Genomic DNA, 25,147 nt, shown 5'->3' with positions numbered 1-25,147 from the left:
CTAGCAGCTCATCTTTGAGTTATTCTTGAATAGTGGTTATGGATATTACAGATGAAAATGGATCAAAAATTCCCCTCTCTAGCGACTGCACACTAGTTTGCTGAGACTCCCAACTTGTAAACACTTCGAAGTCACCCTGATCGTCCTTACTACTCTAACTTTTTATTTTATCATAAACCTCGATAAAACATCTTCAAATAGCAATATATGTTTGTATCTTGGGCTGCTGTCAATTTATCAATTAAAATGAGTTTGTATAGTAGGATATTTCATTTCCGACGGCCGTTTTTGTAATATGAGTCGTGACGTTTTACCAGTTATAGAGCGAATCTGTCTCGTGATTTAACTAATTGAAAAAATACAAATTAGTCTAGCAATCATTTTGCAAATTTGGAGGTCTCGCGGACCCCCCCCCCCCCCCGAAAATGCTTCGCGGATCCCCGGTTTATACCCACTGAACTAGATCATAACAATATTATTTGCTGGCATATACGCAGCATATCGCTTCTGTCCGTTTTGATTTATTTATTGTAGCACTGCGTCATTGTTTGCATCGCCAATGCAAATTTCATCGATCTACTAAACATCATCGTTTCTATTTATGCGAAACCACCAACGTTTCCAAAAGCAGCCCACAATTACCGACATCATCCGCGCGGTATGTCTTACAATCCGCACCCACGTACCATCCGGAAAAGTGAGTATAACAACGAAAGAATGACAGAAGTCAGATCCTTTCTAAGAGATTAGTGACCGGGCTAGTATACAGAAAAAACGTCCGAAATAGCCTACTTAGCGTTACCGTGAGTAAGCATCGTTGTTGAGAAAGTTCCCGGATATGTTGCTATATAAGCCATTGACGTTGGTGAGGCTCGATGAGGGAAGTAGTAGAGTTACCCCATCGAAGTCACCTGTCTGCATTCTCATGTCGCGGATCTGATGAATCAGATGCTTCAAGTGATTTCTATGTTTATTGGCATTCGTTTGGATTTCAGGAAGAAGTATTATCAATCAGTCCCAAGTTCTTGTCAAACTGTACCAATATTGCGGCCGTATTTGAATGAAGAACTGTTGAGTTTGAAGGGTAGGCCTACAATGCCAAATCAGAGTAATGCAAAATTCGATCTTGTTTGCAAGATGCTCAACCCCTACACTTATATACTACGAAATCGCTGACATATCCTACCGATGGCGTAGCCAGGGGGCCATAGTCTCTCCACATATATCGCCAATTTTCGCAAATCAATATAAAGTAAATTATTTTGCACATATGAATTCAACTTGAAGTGATTTAGTGTGATTTAGTGTGACATATCCTGGTAATATTTTGAGTAGGCTACCCCTTAATTAATAATTATCTAAAAAAATAAGATTGATTTTCAGACTTGAGTTTAGGTGCATTCGGAATTATGAGAGAATGATATATTCATAGTATCGCCCGAGACCATGCATTGGGACCGTTGAGATGCTCTAATCTAGGCGTGAGCAGTATGCGTGTGCGCTACCAGAAAGATCGAGTGCGATAAAACCGACGCTTGTTAGCCGAAGCCTATCATATTGATATGTACAGGTTCCTGAATGTCCGGCATCAAATAGTCCTGTCCTTACACAATTACACACTTATTTCCATAACATTAATGTTAGCAAGTTGTGCTCGTTCGTGGATCGATCACGTAATGCATCGGACTTGTTCGATGCGGTGGGTGTTTGTGTGCGTCTGTGAATTGTATGTATAAAGGTCAGTGATTAAATTGCCCGTTGAAGGATGTATGGGTCTGGAGAGTTTTCACATGGGAAAAGTTTCCGTGAACGTATCATCAATATGCTCCAACCTCGCCCATATTGGTTTCGCCTTGCAGCCTACTCGGTGATTGATCGTGAGGATGAACGATGTAACCCCAGAAAAGTGAAAAATGAAATATTAGTCAACGCGTTTCACCAGATCAACATCAAATAATTAGAAAGGCAATACTACAGTCTTTAAATTAGGAATGAACGGCTGGAACAGGTATTGTTTTTGTTGAACTTTCAATTATCTCCATACGTGATACCTTCTTCAGAGCCAACCTACTTCAATTCAATGCATATCAGTTATTTAGGTTTATATATAAATAATCCACTTGTCGTGGCACTGGAACTAAATGTTATTCTACCTGAGTTACAGCTAGAAGGATACCGAGATGCAATCCATGAATTACAGCGTGTATGAGGAAGCGGAAAATCGACAGATATATCATAACAGTGTCGTCACCAATGTTCCCTCTAAGCTGCGCACGTGCGCAAATGCGCAGTGCTGAAACGGTCTCTGCGCACAGAAAATCTAGGCTGCGCACAAAAAATCCGAAGTGATGACTTTTTTTAATCGTTGCGCACTCTTGTCCAACGCATCGCGCAGGCGCTCAGACTCGAGAAAAATGAGAGGGAACATTGCCAGGGGTAAATAGTGCTATCGCTGAAGTCTGAAACCGAGGTAGGCCTACAAGTGCGGCCCGAAAAAACAAATATTGCGCTTCGCGAAGCAATGAGAATTTGCAATCGTGTGCGACTCACGAAAGATATTTTTCTTTTACTATAGTATCGTACGCGTGAGCGATACTGATATCATATCAATAGCGCAATCCTTTGTGGGATTGGCGAAATAACATGGTTTAACAAAGTTATATATAACAATGGGCTAGCTCGAAGTTAACTGCGAGAAAGCAACGAATAGTCTTCTCCGCGTGGCATGAATATTGTGTAAGATTTACTGTATAATTAAATGCCGCGAATTTTCGAAGTCATCACGTCCATCAGGCGAATCTGATCACGTATGGTGATATAGGATAATATGCAGAATATGCAAGTACAAGCACCAATATTGTTGAAAAAATCCATCCCTTTGCAAACGTTGATCGGGAAATGCTGCAACTATATGCACTGTAGGGCGTTGCATTAGATCAGCTTCTCAGCAGCACAAATTTGTGATTTTATTCGATTCGTTTGAACGGGTATCTTCTGTCGATAAGGTCTTACGCTGATCTTGTTCTTGCTTCAATCAGACTTTTAATATTTGTATCATTATATCAGACTGTAGGTCTTGATAGTAATGAGTACATTGCGGGTATTAAGACGTCACATCAGTGTTTTAACGCGGTAGGCCTACATCGATCGCATGTATTGATTTCAAGTGCGTGTATGTCTGTCTTCTAGTAATCCATAGTATGTCACCATATCGTCGCAGTGGAATCAAAGTGACTTATGTCCAGATTTCAATACCTTCTGGCATAGCAGATAGGAGGTCACGAAATAGCATGATGTAAGGAAGTCATTATACCAACGGGCACGCCCGAAGATGTTTAATTATATTTAGGGGGCCTACCTTTTCCAACACATCTCACTCGATCAGCTTTACCTGTAAATGTGATTACGTGAGCAGAGACAGGATTAAAATTGATAGCAATATATGCAATTCCCGATGATATTGACCGATTTGATGATGAATTATAGAAAATTTTCGCGCTTCGCGCGTTTAGCCGGAACGCCCACTAAACTAAGAACAGACATAGATGATTAGCAGCGGTGAAAAGCGTTTAGGCTGAGGGGGGTCTGGGGGCGAAGCCCCCCAGAAGTTCGGTTTATCACCTATGGCGGGCCTGGTTGCGCACTTTTGTCCAAGGGCCTGCGCAGTGAGTTGGCGTATTTGCGCAGACTCGTGAAAAATTAGAGGGAACATTGGTCGTCACTGTCAATGGTGAAAATTCCGTCCAAATATCCATACTGTTAAAGTCCTGAATATCTGATGTAATCCAGGAAATTGTGAATAGAAACTTTCATTTTTTGATGCGCAAGCGCAAAAGTCGATTCTATTCGCCGGTATTGCTAAATGCAGTGATAATGAGTAATAAAAGATAAGTCACAGTTGCAATATATTTATATGGGGGAGGGTGATCAAGGTTTCAAAAGACATCAACGGAGCCCACAAAGATACGTTTGGGAACGACCGACCTATCTGTCTCAAATTATTACTTCTATGTCACAAAGATCGTTCCATTCAGGTTGCCATTAACCATCGGACAAAGTAGAGACAGAGGGGTGGTTCAACAAAAACTGCTTGAAGGTAATGGCTGCGATCTTACTACTCGCTGCAGCAATCGTTGTACTAGCAACAATTTTCACGCTTCATCTTGAACTTAAAGACACTTGGCAACGAGGTTGGTAGTACACAGCATGGGAGCATTTATAACGCATGCCGGTTCTGAATAGCATATAGTGTTTAACGGTCTTTAAGCATAGCTTGTTTTCTATACTCCTCGCTAAATCGGCTTCATGTATGGAACGACTGCGCTACAGCCGATGTTAACGTCGAATTGAAACAATGAATCAAAATCATTACTCGTATTAGTAGGGTTACCATATTTTGGAATCGTGAAAGGGGGACACTTTCCAAATCTTCAGACATACAATACTAGAGTAAAATCTAGAGGTCAACCTATATTGATTTTGCAGGCCGATACAGATATCATAGGCCGATAATAATATTATTATTATTATTATTATTAATGAGGAGTTTTAAGTGGCGCGTGTCGCCGTTTCCGGCCTTGTGCACCACGGACAAAATATGTAATCAAGGATCTAGTTTTCGTGCTCTGGGACATAGGGTTAAATTTCAAACTATATAAACTTTCAAACTATATATACAAGTTACATGAAATAATAAACTCGGCGACCGGCGTAAATAATTGCGGCATAGTAAGTAAATTGGTTAAAGTAAACGGTACATTGAGCGTAGTACATGCGTCGGCAAGAAATGTTCGGTGAAAGTCATATTTTTCGCAATGCAAGAGTATGTGGTCAACCGATAATAATATGGAAGGAACCGAGAACCATTTCGCAAAAAATATTATATATTAAGCAAGATGGCACTTGCACATGCCACAGAAAGCTGAACAACAAACGAGATAACTGAAATTAAAAAGAATTATAGCTTAATTGTGCACATTCATTGATTGGGACAACCCTGAAGGCAAAACGTTATACAGAATTGCAGATCAGGCCAGTAGATGTAGATGGTAATTCAGGAAGCATAGTTTCTCTACATGCTAACCCAGTTAAACTCGTCCTGCAAGGGTAAATCCATCAGGTATCGCCCTTTGCGTCGTCTATTTCTCGAGATTGAGAACACGGAGCGTTGAATTTGCAATATTTTTGATTTTTTTTATATATAAAATATCCGCCGCGATATCGGCCTCCATTGGCCAATATCGATAATCGGTAAACTTCCAAATATTGGTTCGATAATCGGCCAGGTCGATAATCGGTCGACCTCTAGTAAAAGGTGGAAAAATGGTAAATTTTTCCCGACATGCGGTTGGTTGACTAAAAAAAGGTCAGCTTTCCGGCTCAACTCCCGAGATACAGTCTTTCTTTCAGATTTTCCGTTAGTTGACTAAAAAAAGTCGTCGCTTTCGTTCAAACCACGGATTTCCTATGTAGCGTCTTAAATCCCCATTTTAATTCGAATCTATCCATTATCTTAGCTCTAAAAGCTGTAAAGGAGGACGAATTGCCAAAAAGAAGGACATTTAGGCGTCATCGGACGACATTTTCAAAAACCAGAAAAAGGAGGACAAATCCTCCTAAAGGAGGACGTATGGTAACCCTAGTATTAGAGACGAATAATTTGATTCAATTAGACTTTGGGGTTTCATTCAAAACAGGTGTTTTACACGCCTTAAACATTGTTTGAAAAAATGCCATTAAAATAATTTCAAAAGTTGCATAATGATCTCATAATTGAGTAAATACGCGTGAAAAACATGTAGTATGAGCCTTCGGACAACTGGCAATAGATGTAGTCGACTAAAACAATATGGAGTGTTTGGACTCCTCGAAATCGCAGTTGGTGCAACAGTTATAGAACATATAGTTGTTTAACACTGGAACGGAATTAATGTTCTTATGACGATGACTGCCAAGCGGAAAAATGCTGCATGACCATGTAGTCTTGGTCAAAGATATTTTCGGACCAAGTAAGACGGGTAGGAAACTTTTCTCGTCAAAGGAACCATATTGACCCTGTATTTTCCATTGTAATTTTGAAAGATCCATATGGCAATATCAATCCCATGTGAGTAGCAATTGGAAATTCGTGACGTTCCTGACTAAAAACGCAATAAAAACAATAAAATCAGACTTTGGATGGGAAATCGTCGGATCTGCAAAGCAATTAATTGGATTAGGGATTGGCTGTGGATCACGGCCTAATGTTACAATTAGAAACAAACCAACTGGAGTTCGAGTGGGGTACATCGGATCGTATTTAACTCTCCCCATAGAACTCCTATATCCAACTCATAAAATGGGGATGGGTGTAGTTTTCTTTTAGCTGCAGTTCCAGTACGGTGGATTTCTGAACAAAATGGCCGCGACCCCCCCAAAAATGTTCCCGTTATTTTTTTTTAATTTGAGACCACCTCATATTTAAAGTACATTGCTCCATAATCAAGTAAATGTAGCCTCTGCTAGATAAAACTGCGCAAACAGGTTTAAGTACGATGAAGAGACATTCTCGTCGCACTGTGATTACATAGGAAATACTTGTATAAAACCATGAGATTGAGTCAGTTATGAATTGAGTTTATTGACATCTTGAATGACCATTGTCTTTCATCTATATCTTTATTACAGATTCTGCGAAAATCGATATTGTGTTGCGGGAGCTTAATGATTCAATTCGACAACTCAACTATGCGAACTATGGAAGTCCGTAAAAGTCTTTGATAACAAATTATAATTTGATAAAAGCTTATTATTAAGTTGTTCACTTATCACGATTTCAAATTGCTTTCCATTTATTCTGAATCTTTCTTTCTGTGTGAAGCATGGTATTGAGTAGCAATTTGTGCAGAAAGCTTCCATTACAGTACACAAATCATCGATAAGTGTTTATGTTTATGCGTTCTTCATCATAAGATTTCAGAATATCAGGATATTGAAGAGAAACTTCTGCAACTAAAAGAGAGGAATTCAAAGGGTGAGTACCTATTCAATTCGCAAAAGCATTGAAGGAGAAATTGCTTTTAACAGTTTCGTTGAATGTTGCGGCACTTTCTGTATTGGAATGAGCGTAAAATCGCGACAAATCACAAATGGAAATCTTTTGGGAGAAGATTCATCTTTTTCGAGAGCATGTAATTTCCACATTGAGCCATATGTTCCACCAAAACGCTTTATTGTAGTGCCAGTTACAGTATAATAGCAGAGACAGGCATGTGGTAATCGGGATTTGCAATAGTAATAGTAAATGTAGTCATATTCGTTATCGATTACATTCGCGCAAATGCAAAAGGTAATCGCAATCGAATAATTATAATTATTTCAGATGTGTGATTTACTGCTTTGTAAAAGGAGAGCTATCTAGTACGAATAGTGCGATGGATCAAGATATTCCCAGAGACGTAAGATTTGTGAGCCTTGCTGCTCATCCCAATGCAAGTATAAGCTATGCTTGATTGCCCTTCAATTGCTCAGTAACCAACTAACCACAAACACATAGTCGTGTGGTTGTCAGATATGCAATGGACGTGTACGTTAGGGCTCTTCAAAAATGACTTTTTTCTCAAATCGTACTGGCTACTTGATAAAATTGTTAGGTTACCTAATTTAAGCCTACACACCAAATTTGGTTCAATTCCAACCAGTAACCGCATTGCTACAGGAGAAGAAAGTTTATATTTATTATATAAAAATGAATAACAAAAAATTGAAATGCTACAGGAGAAGAAAGTTTCTATTTATTATATAAAAATGAATAACAAAAAAATTGAAAATTTTCCGTTCGCCCCGTGAAAGTGTTGGGTTGTCTATGTCTATAGAAACGATGTTCACCGAATTTGGTTCAATTCCAAACAGTGGAAGCGGAATTATTGCCGTCGAAAAATTTGGATTATGAATAAAATAGTATTTACGGTGACCAATTCTTTAATTATTCATTATAGTACTATTTTATTCAAATCTAAATTTAGCTCTAATTCTAATTCTAATCTAATTTGAAAAAAACTGTTTAGCTCTAATTCTAATTCTAATCTAATACAGAAAAGCTAAAAATTTTCTAGTTGTCCAAGTCTGACTACAGCAGTACTGAAAAAGGGAAATACAGGAGTCCAGGCGAAGTAACCTTTTTTTAGTCAACACAACAATATTTCCAGTACATATAATTGAAAATTTGAAACTGAGTATAAGTAGTGGAAATGCGGCCATGAATGGAAAATTGGTTGGCCACACCTGCTTCAGTTACTGAAGAGTGTTGTCAGGTATCGTGCGCAGCTCATGGTTCAAAATGGAATGTGATGATCGTGATATTTTTTTTTGTATATTTGTATTTCTCCAATAAAATATTCTTTCATGCCCGTTGGCCATGTCAGAGAGCACAGCGCTGTATTGACGTTGAGTTATCAAAAAGTGGTTGTTAAACTGCGTTGCTTATTTTATCTCTATATTGACGTCATGTGGCCCGCGGCCACTATGAATTTTTAAAAGTGGCCCGCGACCCGTTTACTGAGCCATTATTTGGAGTTATGCGTCTTTCCAAAAGCGTCCATACCGTAAACAGGCCTTCTCGACGCTATTGGTTGTACCGGCATTAATGTGGTTGCTCAAATGCTCATGTAGAGTTTTGCCAGCGTATTTGTAACGATATTTTATAGGCTAAAATGGGTAATCTTCACCTACAATGCACGCAACGGTAGATTTACTGCGTCTGGATTGTAGCGGTAAGTTAAGAACACTCGACAATCACTTATTACTCGCAAGGACTACTTCAGTTCAGCTCTACCGAGAGCTGTTCAGTTCTACCTAGATATTGATGCGCAGTCCCACGGGACAGTTTATCACTATTTTTCGAAATAGGCCTATACTTGTCAATTCTTTCAAATGCAGATAGCATGATTCTCGAATCGATCTCCAACCCTCCTTCAAGCTGCAACGAAATTAGGCGCCGAAACGACACAGATAAGAACGGACTTTACGAATTGCAAGATGTCGAGGTAGCAAAAATTTATTACAGTCATCAATCTAGTTTGATGTTGGTGTGCTGGTGAAGCCTAGATTTTGTTAAATAATGGTCAACGTCACCGACGATATAATAAATTTCGTAGTTCTACATTTCCCCGTCCCTGTAATGAACTTTTTTGTCCATCCACCTGTCTCATATGAAGGGATTCATGCCATTGATGTTACTAAAACATAGAGATCTAGCGACGAATTGCAAAGCCATTTCAGTGTTGACCCAACGCAACTAATACCATTGGCTATCACCCAGTATAAACTAAAGTAAAACTCCATTGCGACACCGTCATACCCACTAGATTAAATGGCTAATATAATAGTCACCCAAAATATATATTTCAGATATATGTGTTCGCACTGCTGTATCGTCTCTGACTCAAAAAGTCCTCAGTCTTCAGACAGACCCGAATCCCGATTTATTAACAATCAACTAAATTTCTACGTCCGCGCGTACTGTTAAATCTCCTGTATTCCTCACAACCCATTCACAGGGCTAACGTCAAATTACGACTTGAATAACGGGAGCATAGAAATATGCCAACTAACGATCCGTAATATAAAGTAATATACTCTTATGTATATTGAGTTGATAAAAAAGTATTCAAGTGCAACATCAGGGAGGGGATATTGAGGTAACATTTTGTAATCATGTGACGAGTCAGGCCCGTGAGCAATTTGAAGGTTTCAGTCCTGCCCGTGACGCTAGTTGAGTTTGACACCCCTGACTAACATATTCCATTATTCTGCTGCAAAGCTACATCACCAGCTTTGCACTAATATAGGCACATCTAGTTTGTAATGTATGGTGTGCAATTGTGCATGTGCAATTACTACAGTACAGAAAGTAAGATTCGTCAAGAACGTCCATGAACTGAATAATAAATATAATAGAAAAATATAAATGCGTCATGTTTCAATCTGATTTCATTATGATCATTATGGACGAATATATATCCGGTGATTCCATATGGTAGCCACTAAACTGCTGTCTGCCACACAATTCAAACAAACGCAACGACATGATGGCCTTGAATACGGGATATCCGCTAGCGTAATGTCAAAACAATGACATTATCGCAGCATCGGATTGGCGATAGGATTTTCCATATTCACCAAGACAAAATAACTCAAGTCTAAACGGCGGAACGAGCGGACCGCGGAACAAGCGGACTGCTCAATACTAAACTGCGGATCAAGCGGAGTTGCGCAGTGTCGTGGTGCTCTGAAATGATGAAATTGTTACTAAAACTGGTACTGTTTTTTGTGTAAACTGATTACAATGTCATGATAAGAAAAGTTCATTACATAGAAATGCAAAACATATAAAGTGCAAAACGACACGGAATAAAGTAAAATTCTATCATAACTAGACGTTAGAGAATTATATTACTTGACAAATTTTTTTAACGAAATATGAGCTTCAACAATTGTTCAAGTCCAAAAAAAATGTTTTGAGTAAGTTGGAATATTGAGAGATGTGCCTGTTCCGTAGTCCACCGTTTTCATTGCGAAATTTGTGATAGTCCGCAGCTCCGCTCGGTCCGCCGTTTAGTATCTCGAGTTCCGCCTGTTCCGCGGTCCGCTCGTTCCACCGTTTAGATTTGAGTAATTTTGTCTTGGTCCGCTTGGTCCGTTGTTTAGTATTACAAGTTCCGCGGTCTGCCGTTTAGATTTGGGCTAATTTCTGTCGGTCCGCTCGGTCCGCAGTTCCTCTTGGTCTGCCGTTTAGCATTGCAAGTTCCGCTTGGTCAGTCGTTTAGCATTGCAAGTTCCGCTTGCTCTGCGGTCCGCTCGTTCCGCGTTTAGAGTTGCCCCTCTGTGAAACATATACAGAACACTGACACAGACGGTGACAGGATGTTATATAATTACTATGCATCGTAAAGTCCCTTCCGCATTTGAAATAAGTTACAACGCTATGGAATACTTCATTTTTGTCATTTCGACATTGCAAGAAGAACTGCCTTTCATTGGCCGTGTTATTCACCTGTATGGTATCTAGGGATGGTGTGAACGCGAGGTTAACGGTCCCGTTCGGTGCGTAAAGTGAACCTCAGAAATTTGGAGGTTCGCAAATGAACCTTGGTAGGCTCTGCACTGTGAACCCTTTTCAATTACTACAATTTTTCAGGTCATTATAACATATTTGGTTGAAGCTATTTGCAATTCAACTTCGGACCACTCTTTGCTTGGTGCTGACACCATCAAAAGACATTCAGCACTAAGCTAGCATGCATCTTGCAAATTTCAATAATTTTATACGCTTTGTCGGAAAAGTTTGCTCGAAAGATTCCGCTTTCCGTTTGTGGATATTTACCAACGCACTGTTGTGAGCTTGACCAGCAATCCCGCAACATCAAGAACGAAATACACTATGTCTATAGGCAGCGAATTGTGCATATTCAACCAATCAATTTTTGACATCAATGACAGTAGCAATAGTCAGACTCCTTAAGAATACGTGGTCGAGTTAAGCCTAGACCGTTCAGGCGTAAGCTTATATTCCCTAGCAACCCCTCGTCGAAATTGGTGGCAAAGCGACGGTAGATATTGATTTTAGGGAATAATTATAGCATTTGATAAGTTTCAGTTGATACATTTGGCGTTGCTTAAAAAGTCAGTGTGTAGGCGACTTTGGAATTGTGGCATAATGTGGCCTGAGTCGTCGCTAGGAATAGCCAGGGATATCTAGCGTTCTAGATATCCCTGGTATAGCGTACTTTAATATGTGACCTTACAGAAATGTAGGGTTGGAATTAGCAATATGACGTCACATGACGTAATAGGTTCGCGTTCAAGCTCACGTTCACAATGAACCTTTCAGGGGTTCGCATCCCTATCCCCATCCCCATCCCTATTCACAAGGCAAGTCTAGATGTGAATTCTCACACCCATCACAGTAGTGGCAGGACCATAACGGCTGACATGGTTCAAAAAGAGTTCAATATTTCCGGTTTAGGGGAACGTATTCCGGACATATTGCGACATGGGCACAGGAGTCGGAGGTTGGACTCTCGTAGCTTCTGTTCATGAGAATCACATGAAAGGAAGATGTACGGAGGGCGACAGATGGTCGAGTGAACAGGGAAATAACGCGAACATCAACGGAGACGGGTTCTGGGAGAACAGGGCCATTCACGGTTCGCCTGCTTCGGCGACCAGTGACGATTACAAAAACTATGCTTATTTCACTATGAACGCTAGTGACGTCATGATCTGGCAAGTACCGAACGACACGCCCATGTCGAGATTCGAAAGCAGGTACGCTGTGTCCTATTACAAGATAAAGATTTGTTTTCCATCCTCAATTAAATTCCTCCGATTACATTCGAATGTTTCGTAAATACGCGGTGTCCGATTCCATACATTATCATTATCATTCACAAGATAATAATTTTCAAAGACACAATCGGCATCAACTCTACCGATACACCAGGTCACCTGGGCTAAGAGCGAATCAAAAAATCATAATACTAAATTCTCAATTGTGAAATACTAGCATGGAGTGAGAAATAGGCAGGATGACATAAACGTATTGTATAACCATTCGTATATCTGAAATGATACCTATATCATGTGATGAAATCACATTTGTCACAGTTCGTTTCTAAAATACCACACGACCAGCGGATTCTTAAAAAGATTCGGTGGAAACCTGGCGTCTTTGTTCACAAACCATTACAACATGAAAGAGAAACAATATCGACCCAATGTAGACAACGGACCAGCAATCCCGGTTACTTGGAACCGTGGGAATAACGAAGCGTTATTGGCGATGTATTCATCAAAGTCGTTCAGTGAGGTGGATGCGGGGTACATTCAGGTACGTTACGTCACGTGAGTCGCATTTTGGCGTCATACTAAGCATCCCTGCCGGTGACCCGTATAGAATTCTGCCTTGAACTCATAATTAATGATTATCAATTTATCATCATGATCGGTTCTATTATTTACATCGGATCAAGAACACTATGAACAATCCTATACTCAAGTAAAAGTAGGAGCAACACCGTTATTCCTACTTCTTGTCATGCAATTTCAAAGACATGGCAAGTAGAAGTAGAAATTCTCGATGAAAAGGAATTTAGTTGAAGGGTCACATACATGGGTCAAATACTTATCGGGTTACAATATTTTGAGATTCGTAAAAGAGGACGTATGTTAACCAAACATATGCTTATAGCAGTTAATCGTAGGTAGGCTATTTCATGCATTCATATAGTATGTCAATTTCAGTTTCTATTTTTCAAAATCCCAATTTTAAAAAAGTAGGTAGCTTAGCCTAAGAAACTGGCAAGTGGAAGTGGAAGTCGTATAAAAACATAGCGAAATGAGTAATTAGTGCAAGAAAGCCAAAACGTACTTGAGTGCTGCGGAACTACTTCGTGACTAACCCCTCTTTACACGAAACCAGTGTACTAACCCAGGGAGCACCTTCGCAAAGCTGCAAGCCTTCGCACAACCCCAAATTTTTGACAAGTTATAAAAACAAAAATCTACCATAATACACATCTAACACGTTACTATAGATTGCTGGCGCGCAAAATGAATTATTATGTATCAACAGAGTGTTAAAAGAACAAAACCAATAAAATATGATGAATATTTATTGCAAATCAATGTGACTTCTGCGGTTCCCTTTCATATATACCAGTTCAGAAACGTGAGTCTTCAACGTGGAAAGTGTCACCGTATTGTTCCATCGATACGCAACTGCGTGATACTAATTCTATAATTGCAAATTAGCTTATAAATATTGGAGAAATAAAAAATTATTTCATAATAACGGGCTCAAGATTTCTAACCTCAAACTTACCTGCGTACGCCACTGTAAACGGCAACCACCACAACAGTCACAACTTGACTAATGATCGGGTCTAATTACCTACAACCAATGATGATCAAAACGGGCATGTCGTCATAAATCATATGTATGAGTTGAGTGAGTGTCGTGACCTCCAGTGAACCCCTAGTGTTCCATGGATCACCGGTTAAGAACCACTGCACAAGACTCAATCCGATGGAATGAGCTGATTATAGGTCGACAGTAACAAGTACGATATCTATTAATGTAACAAACACCTCGGTCTACTGGTGTTATTAGTATTAATACCCGATGTTCCGGTTGGGTTTATTTTGAGGCTTCCTCGTTGTTTTCATTCTCTTTTCATCGGATCTTTCTACGAAAATATTTGTAAAGATGCTGTAGGAAAAGCAACACCGGGAAGAAGAAATCCGGGAAAAACTATTTCGATACATGCTACATGCTACAATCGATGGCGGTGTAGTAACCAACTCGACCAACTCCCGTGAATAAGGGTCAATGTGAAGAAGTGCTATCACATTCAAGTCCGCAAACCCATCACCTTTTTAGACTCCAATTGAATTACACCACACATGTGATATAAAATACTACAAAACGATGAGATTATCTTCTCTCACGATTAACATTCGACTTATTTTATAGTTTCGTGTCATCAACAGGGAGCAATCAGCATATGCGTTATGTCCAGGAGTAAAAATGAAATCTGGAAAAATTGAGTCGGAGCACGTTTGCGTTGGAAGCACAGGATTTAACGCGGATGCTAATTACTGCGGTGACTTTGCTTCGAGAGATTATGAACGGGACGCTGAATGGCAACTGGACGAGCGGTTAATCAACTCTGTGATCATGATATTTTACAAATAAGAAGGATATTAAAAATCGTAGCTCACATGATCTTGCAACGGACACATCAATGGTGCGTGTCAAAATGTATCAACATGTACCATGTAATCCTTTTCTTTTCCGCGTAACGTATAAGGATTTTCTGCACAAAATACAAAATAATTGGAGGATGATTATAGCTGTACTTACCGTGATTTCTTTTACCATGTTAGGACTTAGGGTTGCCATACGTCCGAGATTTCCCGGACCTGTGTGTAATTTCACTGTTCAAACCAGTGATGAGCATCGGAGCGGAGTCGGAGTGGATTCGGAGTGGAGTTTTGCCGATTTTGTGACAGTCGGAGCGGAGTCGGAGATTACTACATATATTTTTCGGAGAATTTCGGAGTATTGTAACTTTTGTCTTCGATATCTTTGGATAGCTCTGATCAGAATACACTATTGATTATGATTACAAACCAATACACAGACAGTTGACACCTTGTAAAGTTTTACTATGGCGGGTAACATGCACAAATGATTGCCAAGTGCATAAAAATCAACCATCTGCACTGCAATTGGGGACTGGAGAGTAAACAATACTATGGGCCAACCATATTATCACATGTACCATGTTGTACCATGTGTACCATGTACCATGCTTGCCACTGTTTCGGATACTTGACGAGATTCATCGGAGTATCTCGAAGTCTGGGATTGAGCTCTTCGGAGTCGGAGGGAGTTTTCCCCAGACACTAAAGTTGTCGAAGGGATTCGGAGTCTCGAAAAGCACGATCCGCTCATCACTGGTTCAAAATGCGTCCGCAAGGATATGCTGAAATATGCTTAAATGTCCGGAATTTTGAAGGCAAAATATTTCGTGAATCAACAAAAACAATATCTTATTTTTAGAAAGATTTAGGAAACTTGAAGTTTTCTTCGCGCTGCGCGTGATTTAGCGTCGCATATAGTGATATTAATACCGGTGCCCCTGTCCTCGCAAAAACTACAATAAAAATAAATTCAAATAACCGTCATTTACTGCAGTACGATTAATTGCATTCGCAATTGTATGAGAACTGTAAATTCCTAGTGTCGGTAAGGCCGTTTGGATGCTTTAGTCAAAGACAGTGGTTCTCAAGCTGGGGGTCGTTTGCCCTTTTATCAGGATCGTGCAGATGTTGAACTTAATCAGCTTCGAACATAGGCCGTGAGTAAGTCTGGGCAAATGCTGTGCTGATCTTTTTTCGTAATCAGCTTACCAAACTTACAATGAGCCATTGGGTCCTACTTCCGATCGCGGAAAACGAAACGAGAGTCGCATGCTTTGTTCCATCGCTAAATGACGATCCCCGCATATTTTCATTTTAATCATTCGAATGTAAATTCGAAATCACAGACTTCATCAGAGATCATCAACATCTCGTAAAGATCCGACAACGTTTCTGCGGAAACCTAGGCAACTCAGGTGCAATTACAAAGCAACCATCAAACACCCACGATCACATATCAAAGCTTATACAGTTACAGTGTAGCTAATGCTGTCGATGCTAACGCAGGACACATACCGTATCGATTTATCGAAGGGCTGCGTACTGCTGGTTCGCGCATTTGTTGAAATCTCTTCGGCGGTTTTCAGTCCAAATGCAATTCCTTTTTTGGTGGTACCCCGAATTATCCCACACAGATCAAGGGAAAATTTTCAATTAAAATATGCCGGTCGTGAAAATTGTTTTTATATATTGCAAGAAAGTCAATAAAATGTGGGGGATAACTTTCAACGCATGCGAAACTTTAATTGCTTATGACCTGTGAACTCTCATTTAGTATTTCTGTTCCTCTCATTTGGTGATTAGGTCAATGATTGGTTGATTGTTAGGTTAAGACGTGGTGTATAAATGCGTTTGTGTGTTCGCTAGCCCATGCTGTTAATTTTTCTGTGTTGTCTACGTTGGATGCTACTTGCTGCTGTAAGAACAGATTATCTGCGCCTGTGAAATAAATTTAATTCGATTGAAGATATATCTCAAGCCTCGACGGATCAGGTCAAGATTGATCGTTCATCATGCATATGGTACATTTTGGGATTTTGGCGGGGACGGTATACTCACGAAAAAAATACAGAAAGCATGTAAGGGTTTAGTATTAAACAATATCTTGTCGTATTTTCTTTCTTAAATGCAGATTATTCTGGTAAAAACTATACACGATGCAGATGATTTGTCTTTCGAATGAAAAAAGATTTTCAATTACAAGGCTATCAATGCATTATAGCAGGAGTCACCAACGCGGTGCCCGCGGGTCCCAGGTAGCCCGTGAGGACGAGATGAGTAGCCCTCGAGCCTGTTCTAAAAATAGATCGAATAGCAGCACTTACTAATATTCGTCAGATTATTACCAGTGAGCTTTTGACTATTTAGACTATTTAACTATTCTTGTTTAAATCACACTAACATGTAACTTAAAAATGGCAATACATAAACACTTAAAATGATGATATCAAATATCCTCAATTACAATTAGTAATGGGCTATACTACCAAGATGCAATAAGATCACAAGATATCGAAGACGTAAGATACGGCGCACTGCCTATACGGGCGACATCACGGAATGCCTTCGGTGGTCTTCTTGAAATGGCAGGGGTTCCGGTATGGTAGCTCAACGTCAAGGACAATGCCAAAGTAGTAAACAACATTACTATTCGGTAGCAGATAGCCGTGAAGTAGGCCTATTAGCAGATGTTCAATATATGTATGCCCAATACGTATTGCATCTTTTGACTCAGCTTGTTTCTCTTACACTCAAGGGCAGTTTAGTACCATGTTTCTAACTTTCTGTAATCGTTTCTGCAGTCCGGTATATTGAAATTTGTCATGTATTGATGCTGGAGAGTTGGAGATTGAAATTGCAAAATGACCTCCACCTCAAAGCCCATCAGGCTGGAGTAAACTTTTGATGCCTTTTTGACGTGGAAAAGCACAGTGGTGTATGCGCAGCAGCTATGAAGGTTGCAAGCGTGTTTGGTTCAACTTATTGTTGTGAATCAGCCTTTTCGGTCATGAACTTCACTAAAAACAAACAAAGAACACGCCTCACTCTACACATCAGGAACACTTCCTCAGAGTTGCAGTGTCAAGTTACAAACTAAAGTAGCCTACAGCGCACTATAGTTGATAGCATACAATGCCAGGCTTCCCACTGACCCATATAGAAACAGATAACATGATGTCCAGTCTCAAGTGTGACAAAATAGATTTTAAAATTTGAGTTGACTGATGTGTTAGCCTATATTTTATACTAACATGGTGCGAAATAATTCATGGTTCTTAAAAAATGTTAGTCCCTATAGCTATTTGAAATGAGATGTTTTGATTTAAAAGACTCTTTTAGAAGTCTTGCCGCAATGTAATTCCTGTTCAGTGCGGAAATTCATTCTGGTGCGGGTAAACGACGGGAGTAAATGGTTGCCCGTCGCTTCAATCAGTACCCAAGAAGTAGCTCTTGGTTAGAAAAAGGTTGGTGACCCATGCACTATAGCATCCGTTATGCGCCAGTATCTGCGTATAGTGCGTACCATCGGAAAGCAACAGACATGATTTTGATATTCACAACGAGATCATAGCAGTTGCTATTGATAGCGATTGGCTTGTCTTCCCTGTAATTGCCATCACCGTTTAACAAATTTATTTGACCAGTGCAGCGTGTAACAACGAAATCGCACGGACACAATGCGACTAGACTATGTGTTTGTGCTTGCGTTTGCGATAATGTTATGGTGTTTTAAAACACCTTGTTTAAACCATGCTTATAACAGTGATTCTAAAAATGCCTTTTAAAAAATGTTTATTTTCAAACGTTGTGTAATTATGCCATAAATGTATAAATACTCTCGAGCGATTTGTGCCCAATATAGTGGACGTAAGCGATGAAGAGTCACTGGAACCCTCAAAATTGTCGTCATTTCAACAGTTATAGCATGTAGATCAGTGGTTCTTAACCGTGTTCGAAAGCCGTTTTTGTCTAAGAAGCCATATTTACCCTATATATTTATTGCCAACGTCAGTACACTGTGACATCACAATTACTGATTCGTGATGTCATCGTTAAATAAAAAATAAAAATAAAAACAATAAAAAATGTTTCAACAAGGACCATGTTGTAAACATGTGTGTTTTAAATCCATTTATGCTTTAAATGCAACCTTAATCGAGTGTCCGTGTGAGTCAATTCCAGGTCGAGTTGAGTAGAGTATTCGAGTGTCACCTATTATGACTTAATAACAGATATAATGATATGGCGATTCGAAGTATATATAATTTTTGTTTTTCGTATTTCTGGACCGACCATGAATTTTTCGTCACATTTTGTGACCATTGTCAGTGTCGATCATTATTTGATAGAAATGTCGTTCCATCAATATTCGTAGCCTTGTGCGACATGTGATGGGGCGCTGAGATGCGGTAACTGAGGATTGCTCGAGCGGTGGAATACATTATTTTGAAACTATATTTTTCGTTGCTAGAATATTGTTCTCGGTGTAAAGCCTTCTGTTTCCGTTATTTGAACTCGACTCGGAATCGAGCATTCGAATCGCTGTGCTCAGCCCCACGAATCCTTTCGAAAAAAAATAATACAATGTGAATTGCGGAGTAGATTTGGGTGCGTGTTTCATCCGTCACCAGATCTGGTGATATATCATATAGGATTGAAGAATTACGCGCCAGAGAGTATATTCTGTATTTTACAGTACATCGGTCGCACAAGTTCCAATTGGATGTGCAGATGAAATTGCTAATGTCTCAAAGCCTTTTGCTTTGTAATTCCCATATTTGGAGACTTCTGTGCCATTCAATACAACGATAAAATTCGCTATTACATGCATCGGTTCTCCTAAGTTTAGCCTCCAACAAATTCGTAGTCGAGTCAGTAACATGACATTGTGTTTGTATTCAGAACTCACGCCCAATGTCAATAAATTTTATACGGTTAGTTAGCAACACCACAAATATATCAAATCAAATATTTGGCAACGAAGTGCCGATCACTATGCTAACGCACACATCATTGGCAGTAAATCGGTTTGGTAGGCTGATATCCAATGTGGCATCAAAATCAGGTTTTAGGACTTAATATAGCCATTTGTTAGTGTACAGAATTCTGTAAAGGGATATGTGATGCATAGTATAGTGTTGTTGAAAAGGTACTCAGCGTATATTCTTATGTAAGGAGACGACGGTGGCAGTGAGGTCGTGCAAGTAAATGTGCTTGTTCATACAAAGAAATGATAGCTTCTCATCAAGCGATCCTCAAAATGTATTTGAAAACATTTTTGTGTTCACGCACTGTATTTAAGTCGTCGGAAGCAGTCTTTTGTTATAGTCAATTGAATCTTCGACTGACGCGGCCGCAGACTGTGTAGACCAGTGGTCGGCAACCTTTTGATTGTAGCATGCCAATAGCAGGCGATGGATGGGTCGAGGCTTTGGAGGAACATGTCTATCCAAAATGCCCATTTTGAAAGTCTTGGAAGGGGTTTATTTTTTGAGAGAGTAGACAAACTAGACATTTAGCGCAAGCACCATATCATCAGGCGCCCCCAATAATAAATATGCTTGGCAAGTACGTTGGGTTGCCAGTTCTGCGCGCTATTGGCTGAAAGAGCATGAATTTGCAAGAAATCCTAGGAAGGTCCTCAATCTGCGCCTTGGACTGCTGTGAGTTTCCACGGCCACTGTGTATATGCTACTGAAACTAGAGGTTTGGAGTAATGGCCATACGAGCAGGCCTATAATATCGCCAAGTGACTGTAAAAGGATCTTCGATGAATTGAAGTGATTAATACTCGATAGCATAGCCGATAGGCAACTTCAATAAGCACTTGACGTAAACACCGTTACACTACTAATAGTACAATAATAAAATCGGATGGCAATGAATCAAACTTGTCATGCGGGGTTAGAAATCTCATGCAACCTACATATCATGCCAAGGGTGTCAGACGATTTCATCTGGGCCGCGATGCCATTTTGAGTAGATTGCTTGTAACAACTTTTCAGATTTCGGCTCTCTCAGGCTTTCAAGGCGCTGTGTATAGAGCGGGATCGGCGATGAAGAGCCAAGACAAACCGCCCACACATAGAAGCATGGCAGAGCCGAGACTCGAACCAGCAACCATTGATGTGGTGACTGCAGTGTTTAACCAACTGCGCCACTCGCTTTCCATATATATATATATAGACGTGATATAGTTTCATTCTAGTCACCATCAGGAACAAGTTGGTGACACTGACATCCAACTCCCAAAACTCAAAAAAGTGCACACTGAGTTCAGCTGTTTAAGGAAAATGAACCATAAAGTGGTTAATTCGCGAAGCAAAAAAGTCAATGCGAAACTGTTATATGCAGGTTGCAAGAAGGATATAATAGTTACGACATTGTATAGTTCAAATATATTTGGTCGTACTGCTGTATCACCTTTGACACAAAATGTCCTAGACTAGGGTTGCCATACGTCCGGAATTTCCCGGACATGTCCGGAATTCCACTGAAAAATCTGCGTCCGGGAGGAATTTCTAAAATATGCCAAAATGTCCGGAATTTTGAAGGCTCGAAACAGGCTCAAAAGTTTTTCGTAAATCAAAATAAACAATAATATTTTCAAGCAGATTTATGTTATTCAAAACTCTTATTCGCGCCGCGCGCGACTTAGTGCAACGTATAATGATATTAGTATGGGCACCAGGCACCACCCTCGTCAAAAATGCAATCAAAATATATATAAATAACCATCATTTACTGAAATAAGTCTGATTGTAATCACAATAATAAGCTATTCCTAGAGTTGGTTAAGGCCGATGGGATGCTTCAGTCACAGACAGTGGTTCCAAATCTTTGGGTCGTTTGCCTTTATCTGGGGATCGCGATGGCTTTAGACGTAATCAGATTCCTAGGCCATGAGTAAGTTTGGACAAGCTGATTTTTTTTAGTAATCAGCTTATCAAGTTTTGAGCTTTTGCCACGGAACATTTTCAAGTGCGAAATGAGGTCGCGACCATGAAAGGTTGGAAATCACCGGATGTGTAACCTGCTGGTGCATTTTATAGTAGCCTACGAAAGAATCAATATTATTGACAGAATTCATACATAAAATTTAACAGCCAAATGCATATAGTAAGTGCACAACAGGCTACATCGACTACCCTATGATGGGCCCAAGATCAGTGCTCTTTTGGGCGAAAGGGGGCAAAAAAAATGTTGTTTCGGACCTGATTAAAACACATAACCAGATGGCCGCACCGACCTAACAGTATAGCAGGGCTTTCAATCACAATCCTGACATGCCAGACACGGCCCGCTGACGATTTCATCCAGCCCGTGGAGGAATCTATTGCAGACCGCAGCAAGTAGCAATCACCAGAGCTCACAGTACAGATGGCCCAATTCATGACCTATGTTCCACTCCATTCCTGTATAGTGTATCACAGTCGATGGGCGATACTTTGCTAGTATGACGTCATATAGACGGACTATGTGTTACACCTCATTTTAAAATCCGCTAGTGGGCGCTAAAGAGTGTCCGGAATTTGCTTCACAAAAATATGGTAGCCTAACCCTATCCTAGACAGAAAATGAAATCCTAATCACGATTAATCATAATGAGCCAAATCCTAACTTCCGCGTTTATAATTAAATCTCTTGTATTTCTCACAACACATACGCAGATTACGATTAAAACAATGGGAACATTTGCCAACAGAGAGTGAAACTTGTTGAATACCCTAAAACATATGACAATATTAACGCTATTGTTGAGACCAAGCTTAAGATTTGATAAAACAATCATGTCATGTATAGGGAGGAATTGACACAGACAATTTGACGGAATCCTGTGCGAGCGAAAATATTTTTTGCAGTCACCTCATTGTCGCATCAATAATCATCATCATTTGCTTCAAATTGGCACAGCATGAGAATCTGCATATTGCAGTTATGTCAGTATTCCGTAACCATTCAATATTTTATATGACTTAATTAAAATTAGGCCCTCGATTTCATCGTAGATTCCTTATTGCCAAATGTTCCGAAATGAAAGTTAATTTTTTTCTTACGAACTTTCTGGCGATCGAGACTGTGATCAAGGTGGTGACTATGTTTTTTCACTAATGTCGCTGTTGAAGACAAATGCTGCGCAAGCCCGACTGAAGAAAATATATCCAGGCTGACGCAAATAAGTTACCATTTCTCTATGATATAGTTATACGGAGCAAACAAATTCTTGTTAGATCGTAACGGGGGAGAGCGAGTCGTCGTGACATCTGCCCAATTTAATTGACCTGCAACTCATTTCAAATTCCTCCCGCATGACAATGATCGGTACAATCAAATATTGGTATCATGTAAATTCCGGCTATGAAAGCTTAACGATACGAGGATATTTGTTTATTGGTATTGCGTTGGAGTTCGTTGTTTTTGTTGTTTATGATGTTTCTTTCTAGCTTACATCGAAAGTGGTTTGGTTCCCCATATCCAATTATTAGTTACATCCATGGCGTGTGAAAGTACAATGTAATATGAAGTCCAAGGCATTGGACTGGAACAGTACGGCAGACGGTGCTTTCATAGATCGTCGCCAAGGGTGAACATGGCGTCATTAAACTAAGCTTCTGAAAGTTCGATACTATAGTCGCGTAATCTTAACCATAACCGTAGTCGCTTACTCGTCTTGAAGGCGATTTCAATTTGCTATCAATGTACCATATGTTGACGATTACCATAACCGTCCTTCGACCATTTTTATTGGGTAGTTTACTGTGACGCCCAATTAATTGCAAATCTAAGTAACTAACTTTTACATCGTATATACATTTTGATCGGTATTAAAGATTGGAGTATTTGACTGTTAAATTGCAACGATGGGCGCCAGCATATAGATTCGATAGGCCACCCCATTGGACAGGTTTCTGCGCCTAGAAATCGTCATTCGAGAATTTCGACTGCCGCGCAGAAACACCATTGACATTCGCATTTCTGAAATATTGACTGCAAAGGAGCTGACTTTTCACCGATATCGAAGCCTCGCAATTTCAACCAATGGTATTTGATGCCTAACCGTGTCGCGGTAACCTATTTGCACAAACTCAAATATAATTGCTAGTGAACTACTCTACTTAGATCAGTGCTCTTCAACCGGGGTTGTCGTACACCCTAGGGTGTACCAGAATTTGCAAAGGGTGTACCACTCGGATGGGGTGTACAGGGGTGTACCAGATCCGAATTACAATGAGCCGATGGCTAGCTATCACAAAGACAGGTTTATGGGTCAATACTAGGGCTGGGCACAATGATTCGAGTACTCGAATCTGAATCGAGCATTAATTTTAATGATTCGAGTCGAGTAGTAAAAGTCGATTTTTTCGAGTACTGAAATTATACGTTCCTCGCCACTGAAAGGTAATTTGTCAACGAGAATTATAATTCCGATACTAATTTCCACTGTGGATGCCTTGAAACCTTGATTGGACGTATCGCAGCATACGAAACAGATAGTGCAAGCTACTAAAGTTACAGAAAATAACACATTTCCAAAATTATGATCATCCCGCAACATTGATACAAAGTGCAAAGAAATCCGTATGGTTGAAAAATACCGGAGTATCTGTAATGTGGCGGAATACAGGCATCATATTATTTGTGGTAGCATAAAAAGTGCTCAGTTGATCTTTGACATATGACATTCTGTTATGACGTCATAATGACTGATACTCGAATACTCGACTCGACTCGAAGCATATTACGTGATTCAGAATCGAATCACTCAGGTACTCGATTTTGCCCAGCCCTAGTCAGTACAGGTTGACGCACAGGTTAATGAGCGATATGGTACGATGTTATCTCAAGTGTAATACTGTACACCGCTTGATTGTGATGTCATAAGCAAATATTTCTCCTATTCATTTAGCCGTGGGCAATAGACCAATGGTTCCGTTTGGTGTTGGAAAGTATGCAGTTAACAAACATGTGTTCAGCTAGTCATTTGTCTTTTAGTGATTTTTGAGGAAACCGCCGCGATGGCTCAGACTTCTTGAATCGGTACTTCCTACTCGACGTTAATAAATACCGCAATGCACATAAATGAAGTGACGTAGCCAGCCAGGGTCGAAACAGCTTCCATGTTGAAATCGAAACCCTTTTGTTTTAAAATGCCGATTTTATGTCCAATATTTCGCCATACATTTGCAATTTAGTATTTTGTTATTAGTGATGCAAATTAGCGACAATAGACTGTGTATATCGGCATACGATCTGAGGTTACTGACATCTCTTGCAGCCCATGTGCTACTATCGACTGTGTGTGGTGTGGGACAGGCCTGATACGCAGTAGGCTGGTGCGCCTGATATCATCGCTGATCTGAATTACTGCTTCTGCAGCAGTAGCTTTACCTATACTCTCTCC

At 39.9% G+C, this 25,147-nt stretch overlaps 3 protein-coding genes across 3 annotated transcripts in view; 1 reads left to right on the top strand and 2 right to left on the bottom strand.

Moving 5' to 3' along the window:
• LOC145456849 (tubulin epsilon chain-like) overlaps positions 1–24,000 on the bottom strand; it is a 297,431-nt gene extending 273,431 nt beyond the window's left edge. The window contains exon 1 of the mRNA XM_080334986.1: positions 23,862–24,000. The gene's annotated coding sequence lies outside the window, so the exon portion shown is untranslated. The remainder of the gene's footprint in view (positions 1–23,861) is intronic.
• The window catches only part of LOC145456913 (uncharacterized), a 185,142-nt gene that overhangs the window by 144,128 nt on the left and 15,867 nt on the right, over positions 1–25,147 (bottom strand). The window lies entirely within an intron of this gene.
• LOC145456903 (intelectin-1-like) lies at positions 986–14,886 on the top strand. Its single transcript, XM_080335047.1, has 6 exons — positions 986–4,190; positions 6,667–7,012; positions 8,917–9,023; positions 12,005–12,306; positions 12,646–12,868; positions 14,513–14,886. The coding sequence occupies exons 3-6, from the start codon at positions 8,922–8,924 to the stop codon at positions 14,732–14,734; spliced, it is 849 nt and encodes a 282-aa protein (XP_080191173.1). The 5' UTR covers positions 986–4,190; positions 6,667–7,012; positions 8,917–8,921; the 3' UTR covers positions 14,735–14,886.

This window comes from Botryllus schlosseri, chromosome 2 (assembly GCF_051294905.1).
Source record: "Botryllus schlosseri isolate E-star chromosome 2, Bs_hap1, whole genome shotgun sequence".
NCBI classification, from domain to species: domain Eukaryota; kingdom Metazoa; phylum Chordata; class Ascidiacea; order Stolidobranchia; family Styelidae; genus Botryllus; species Botryllus schlosseri.
This window is presented reverse-complemented; position numbering and strand designations above follow the sequence as displayed.

Excerpts from the sequence above, each read along its gene's own strand:
- LOC145456903 (XM_080335047.1), top strand. The coding sequence starts at position 8,922 with ATGATTCTCGAATCGATCTCCAACCCTCCTTCAAGCTGCAACGAAATT. Across the intron at positions 12,307-12,645 it reads ATGTCGAGATTCGAAAGCAG|TTCGTTTCTAAAATACCACA; the intron begins GTACGCTGTGTC and ends CATTTGTCACAG. Across the intron at positions 12,869-14,512 it reads TGGATGCGGGGTACATTCAG|TTTCGTGTCATCAACAGGGA; the intron begins GTACGTTACGTC and ends CTTATTTTATAG.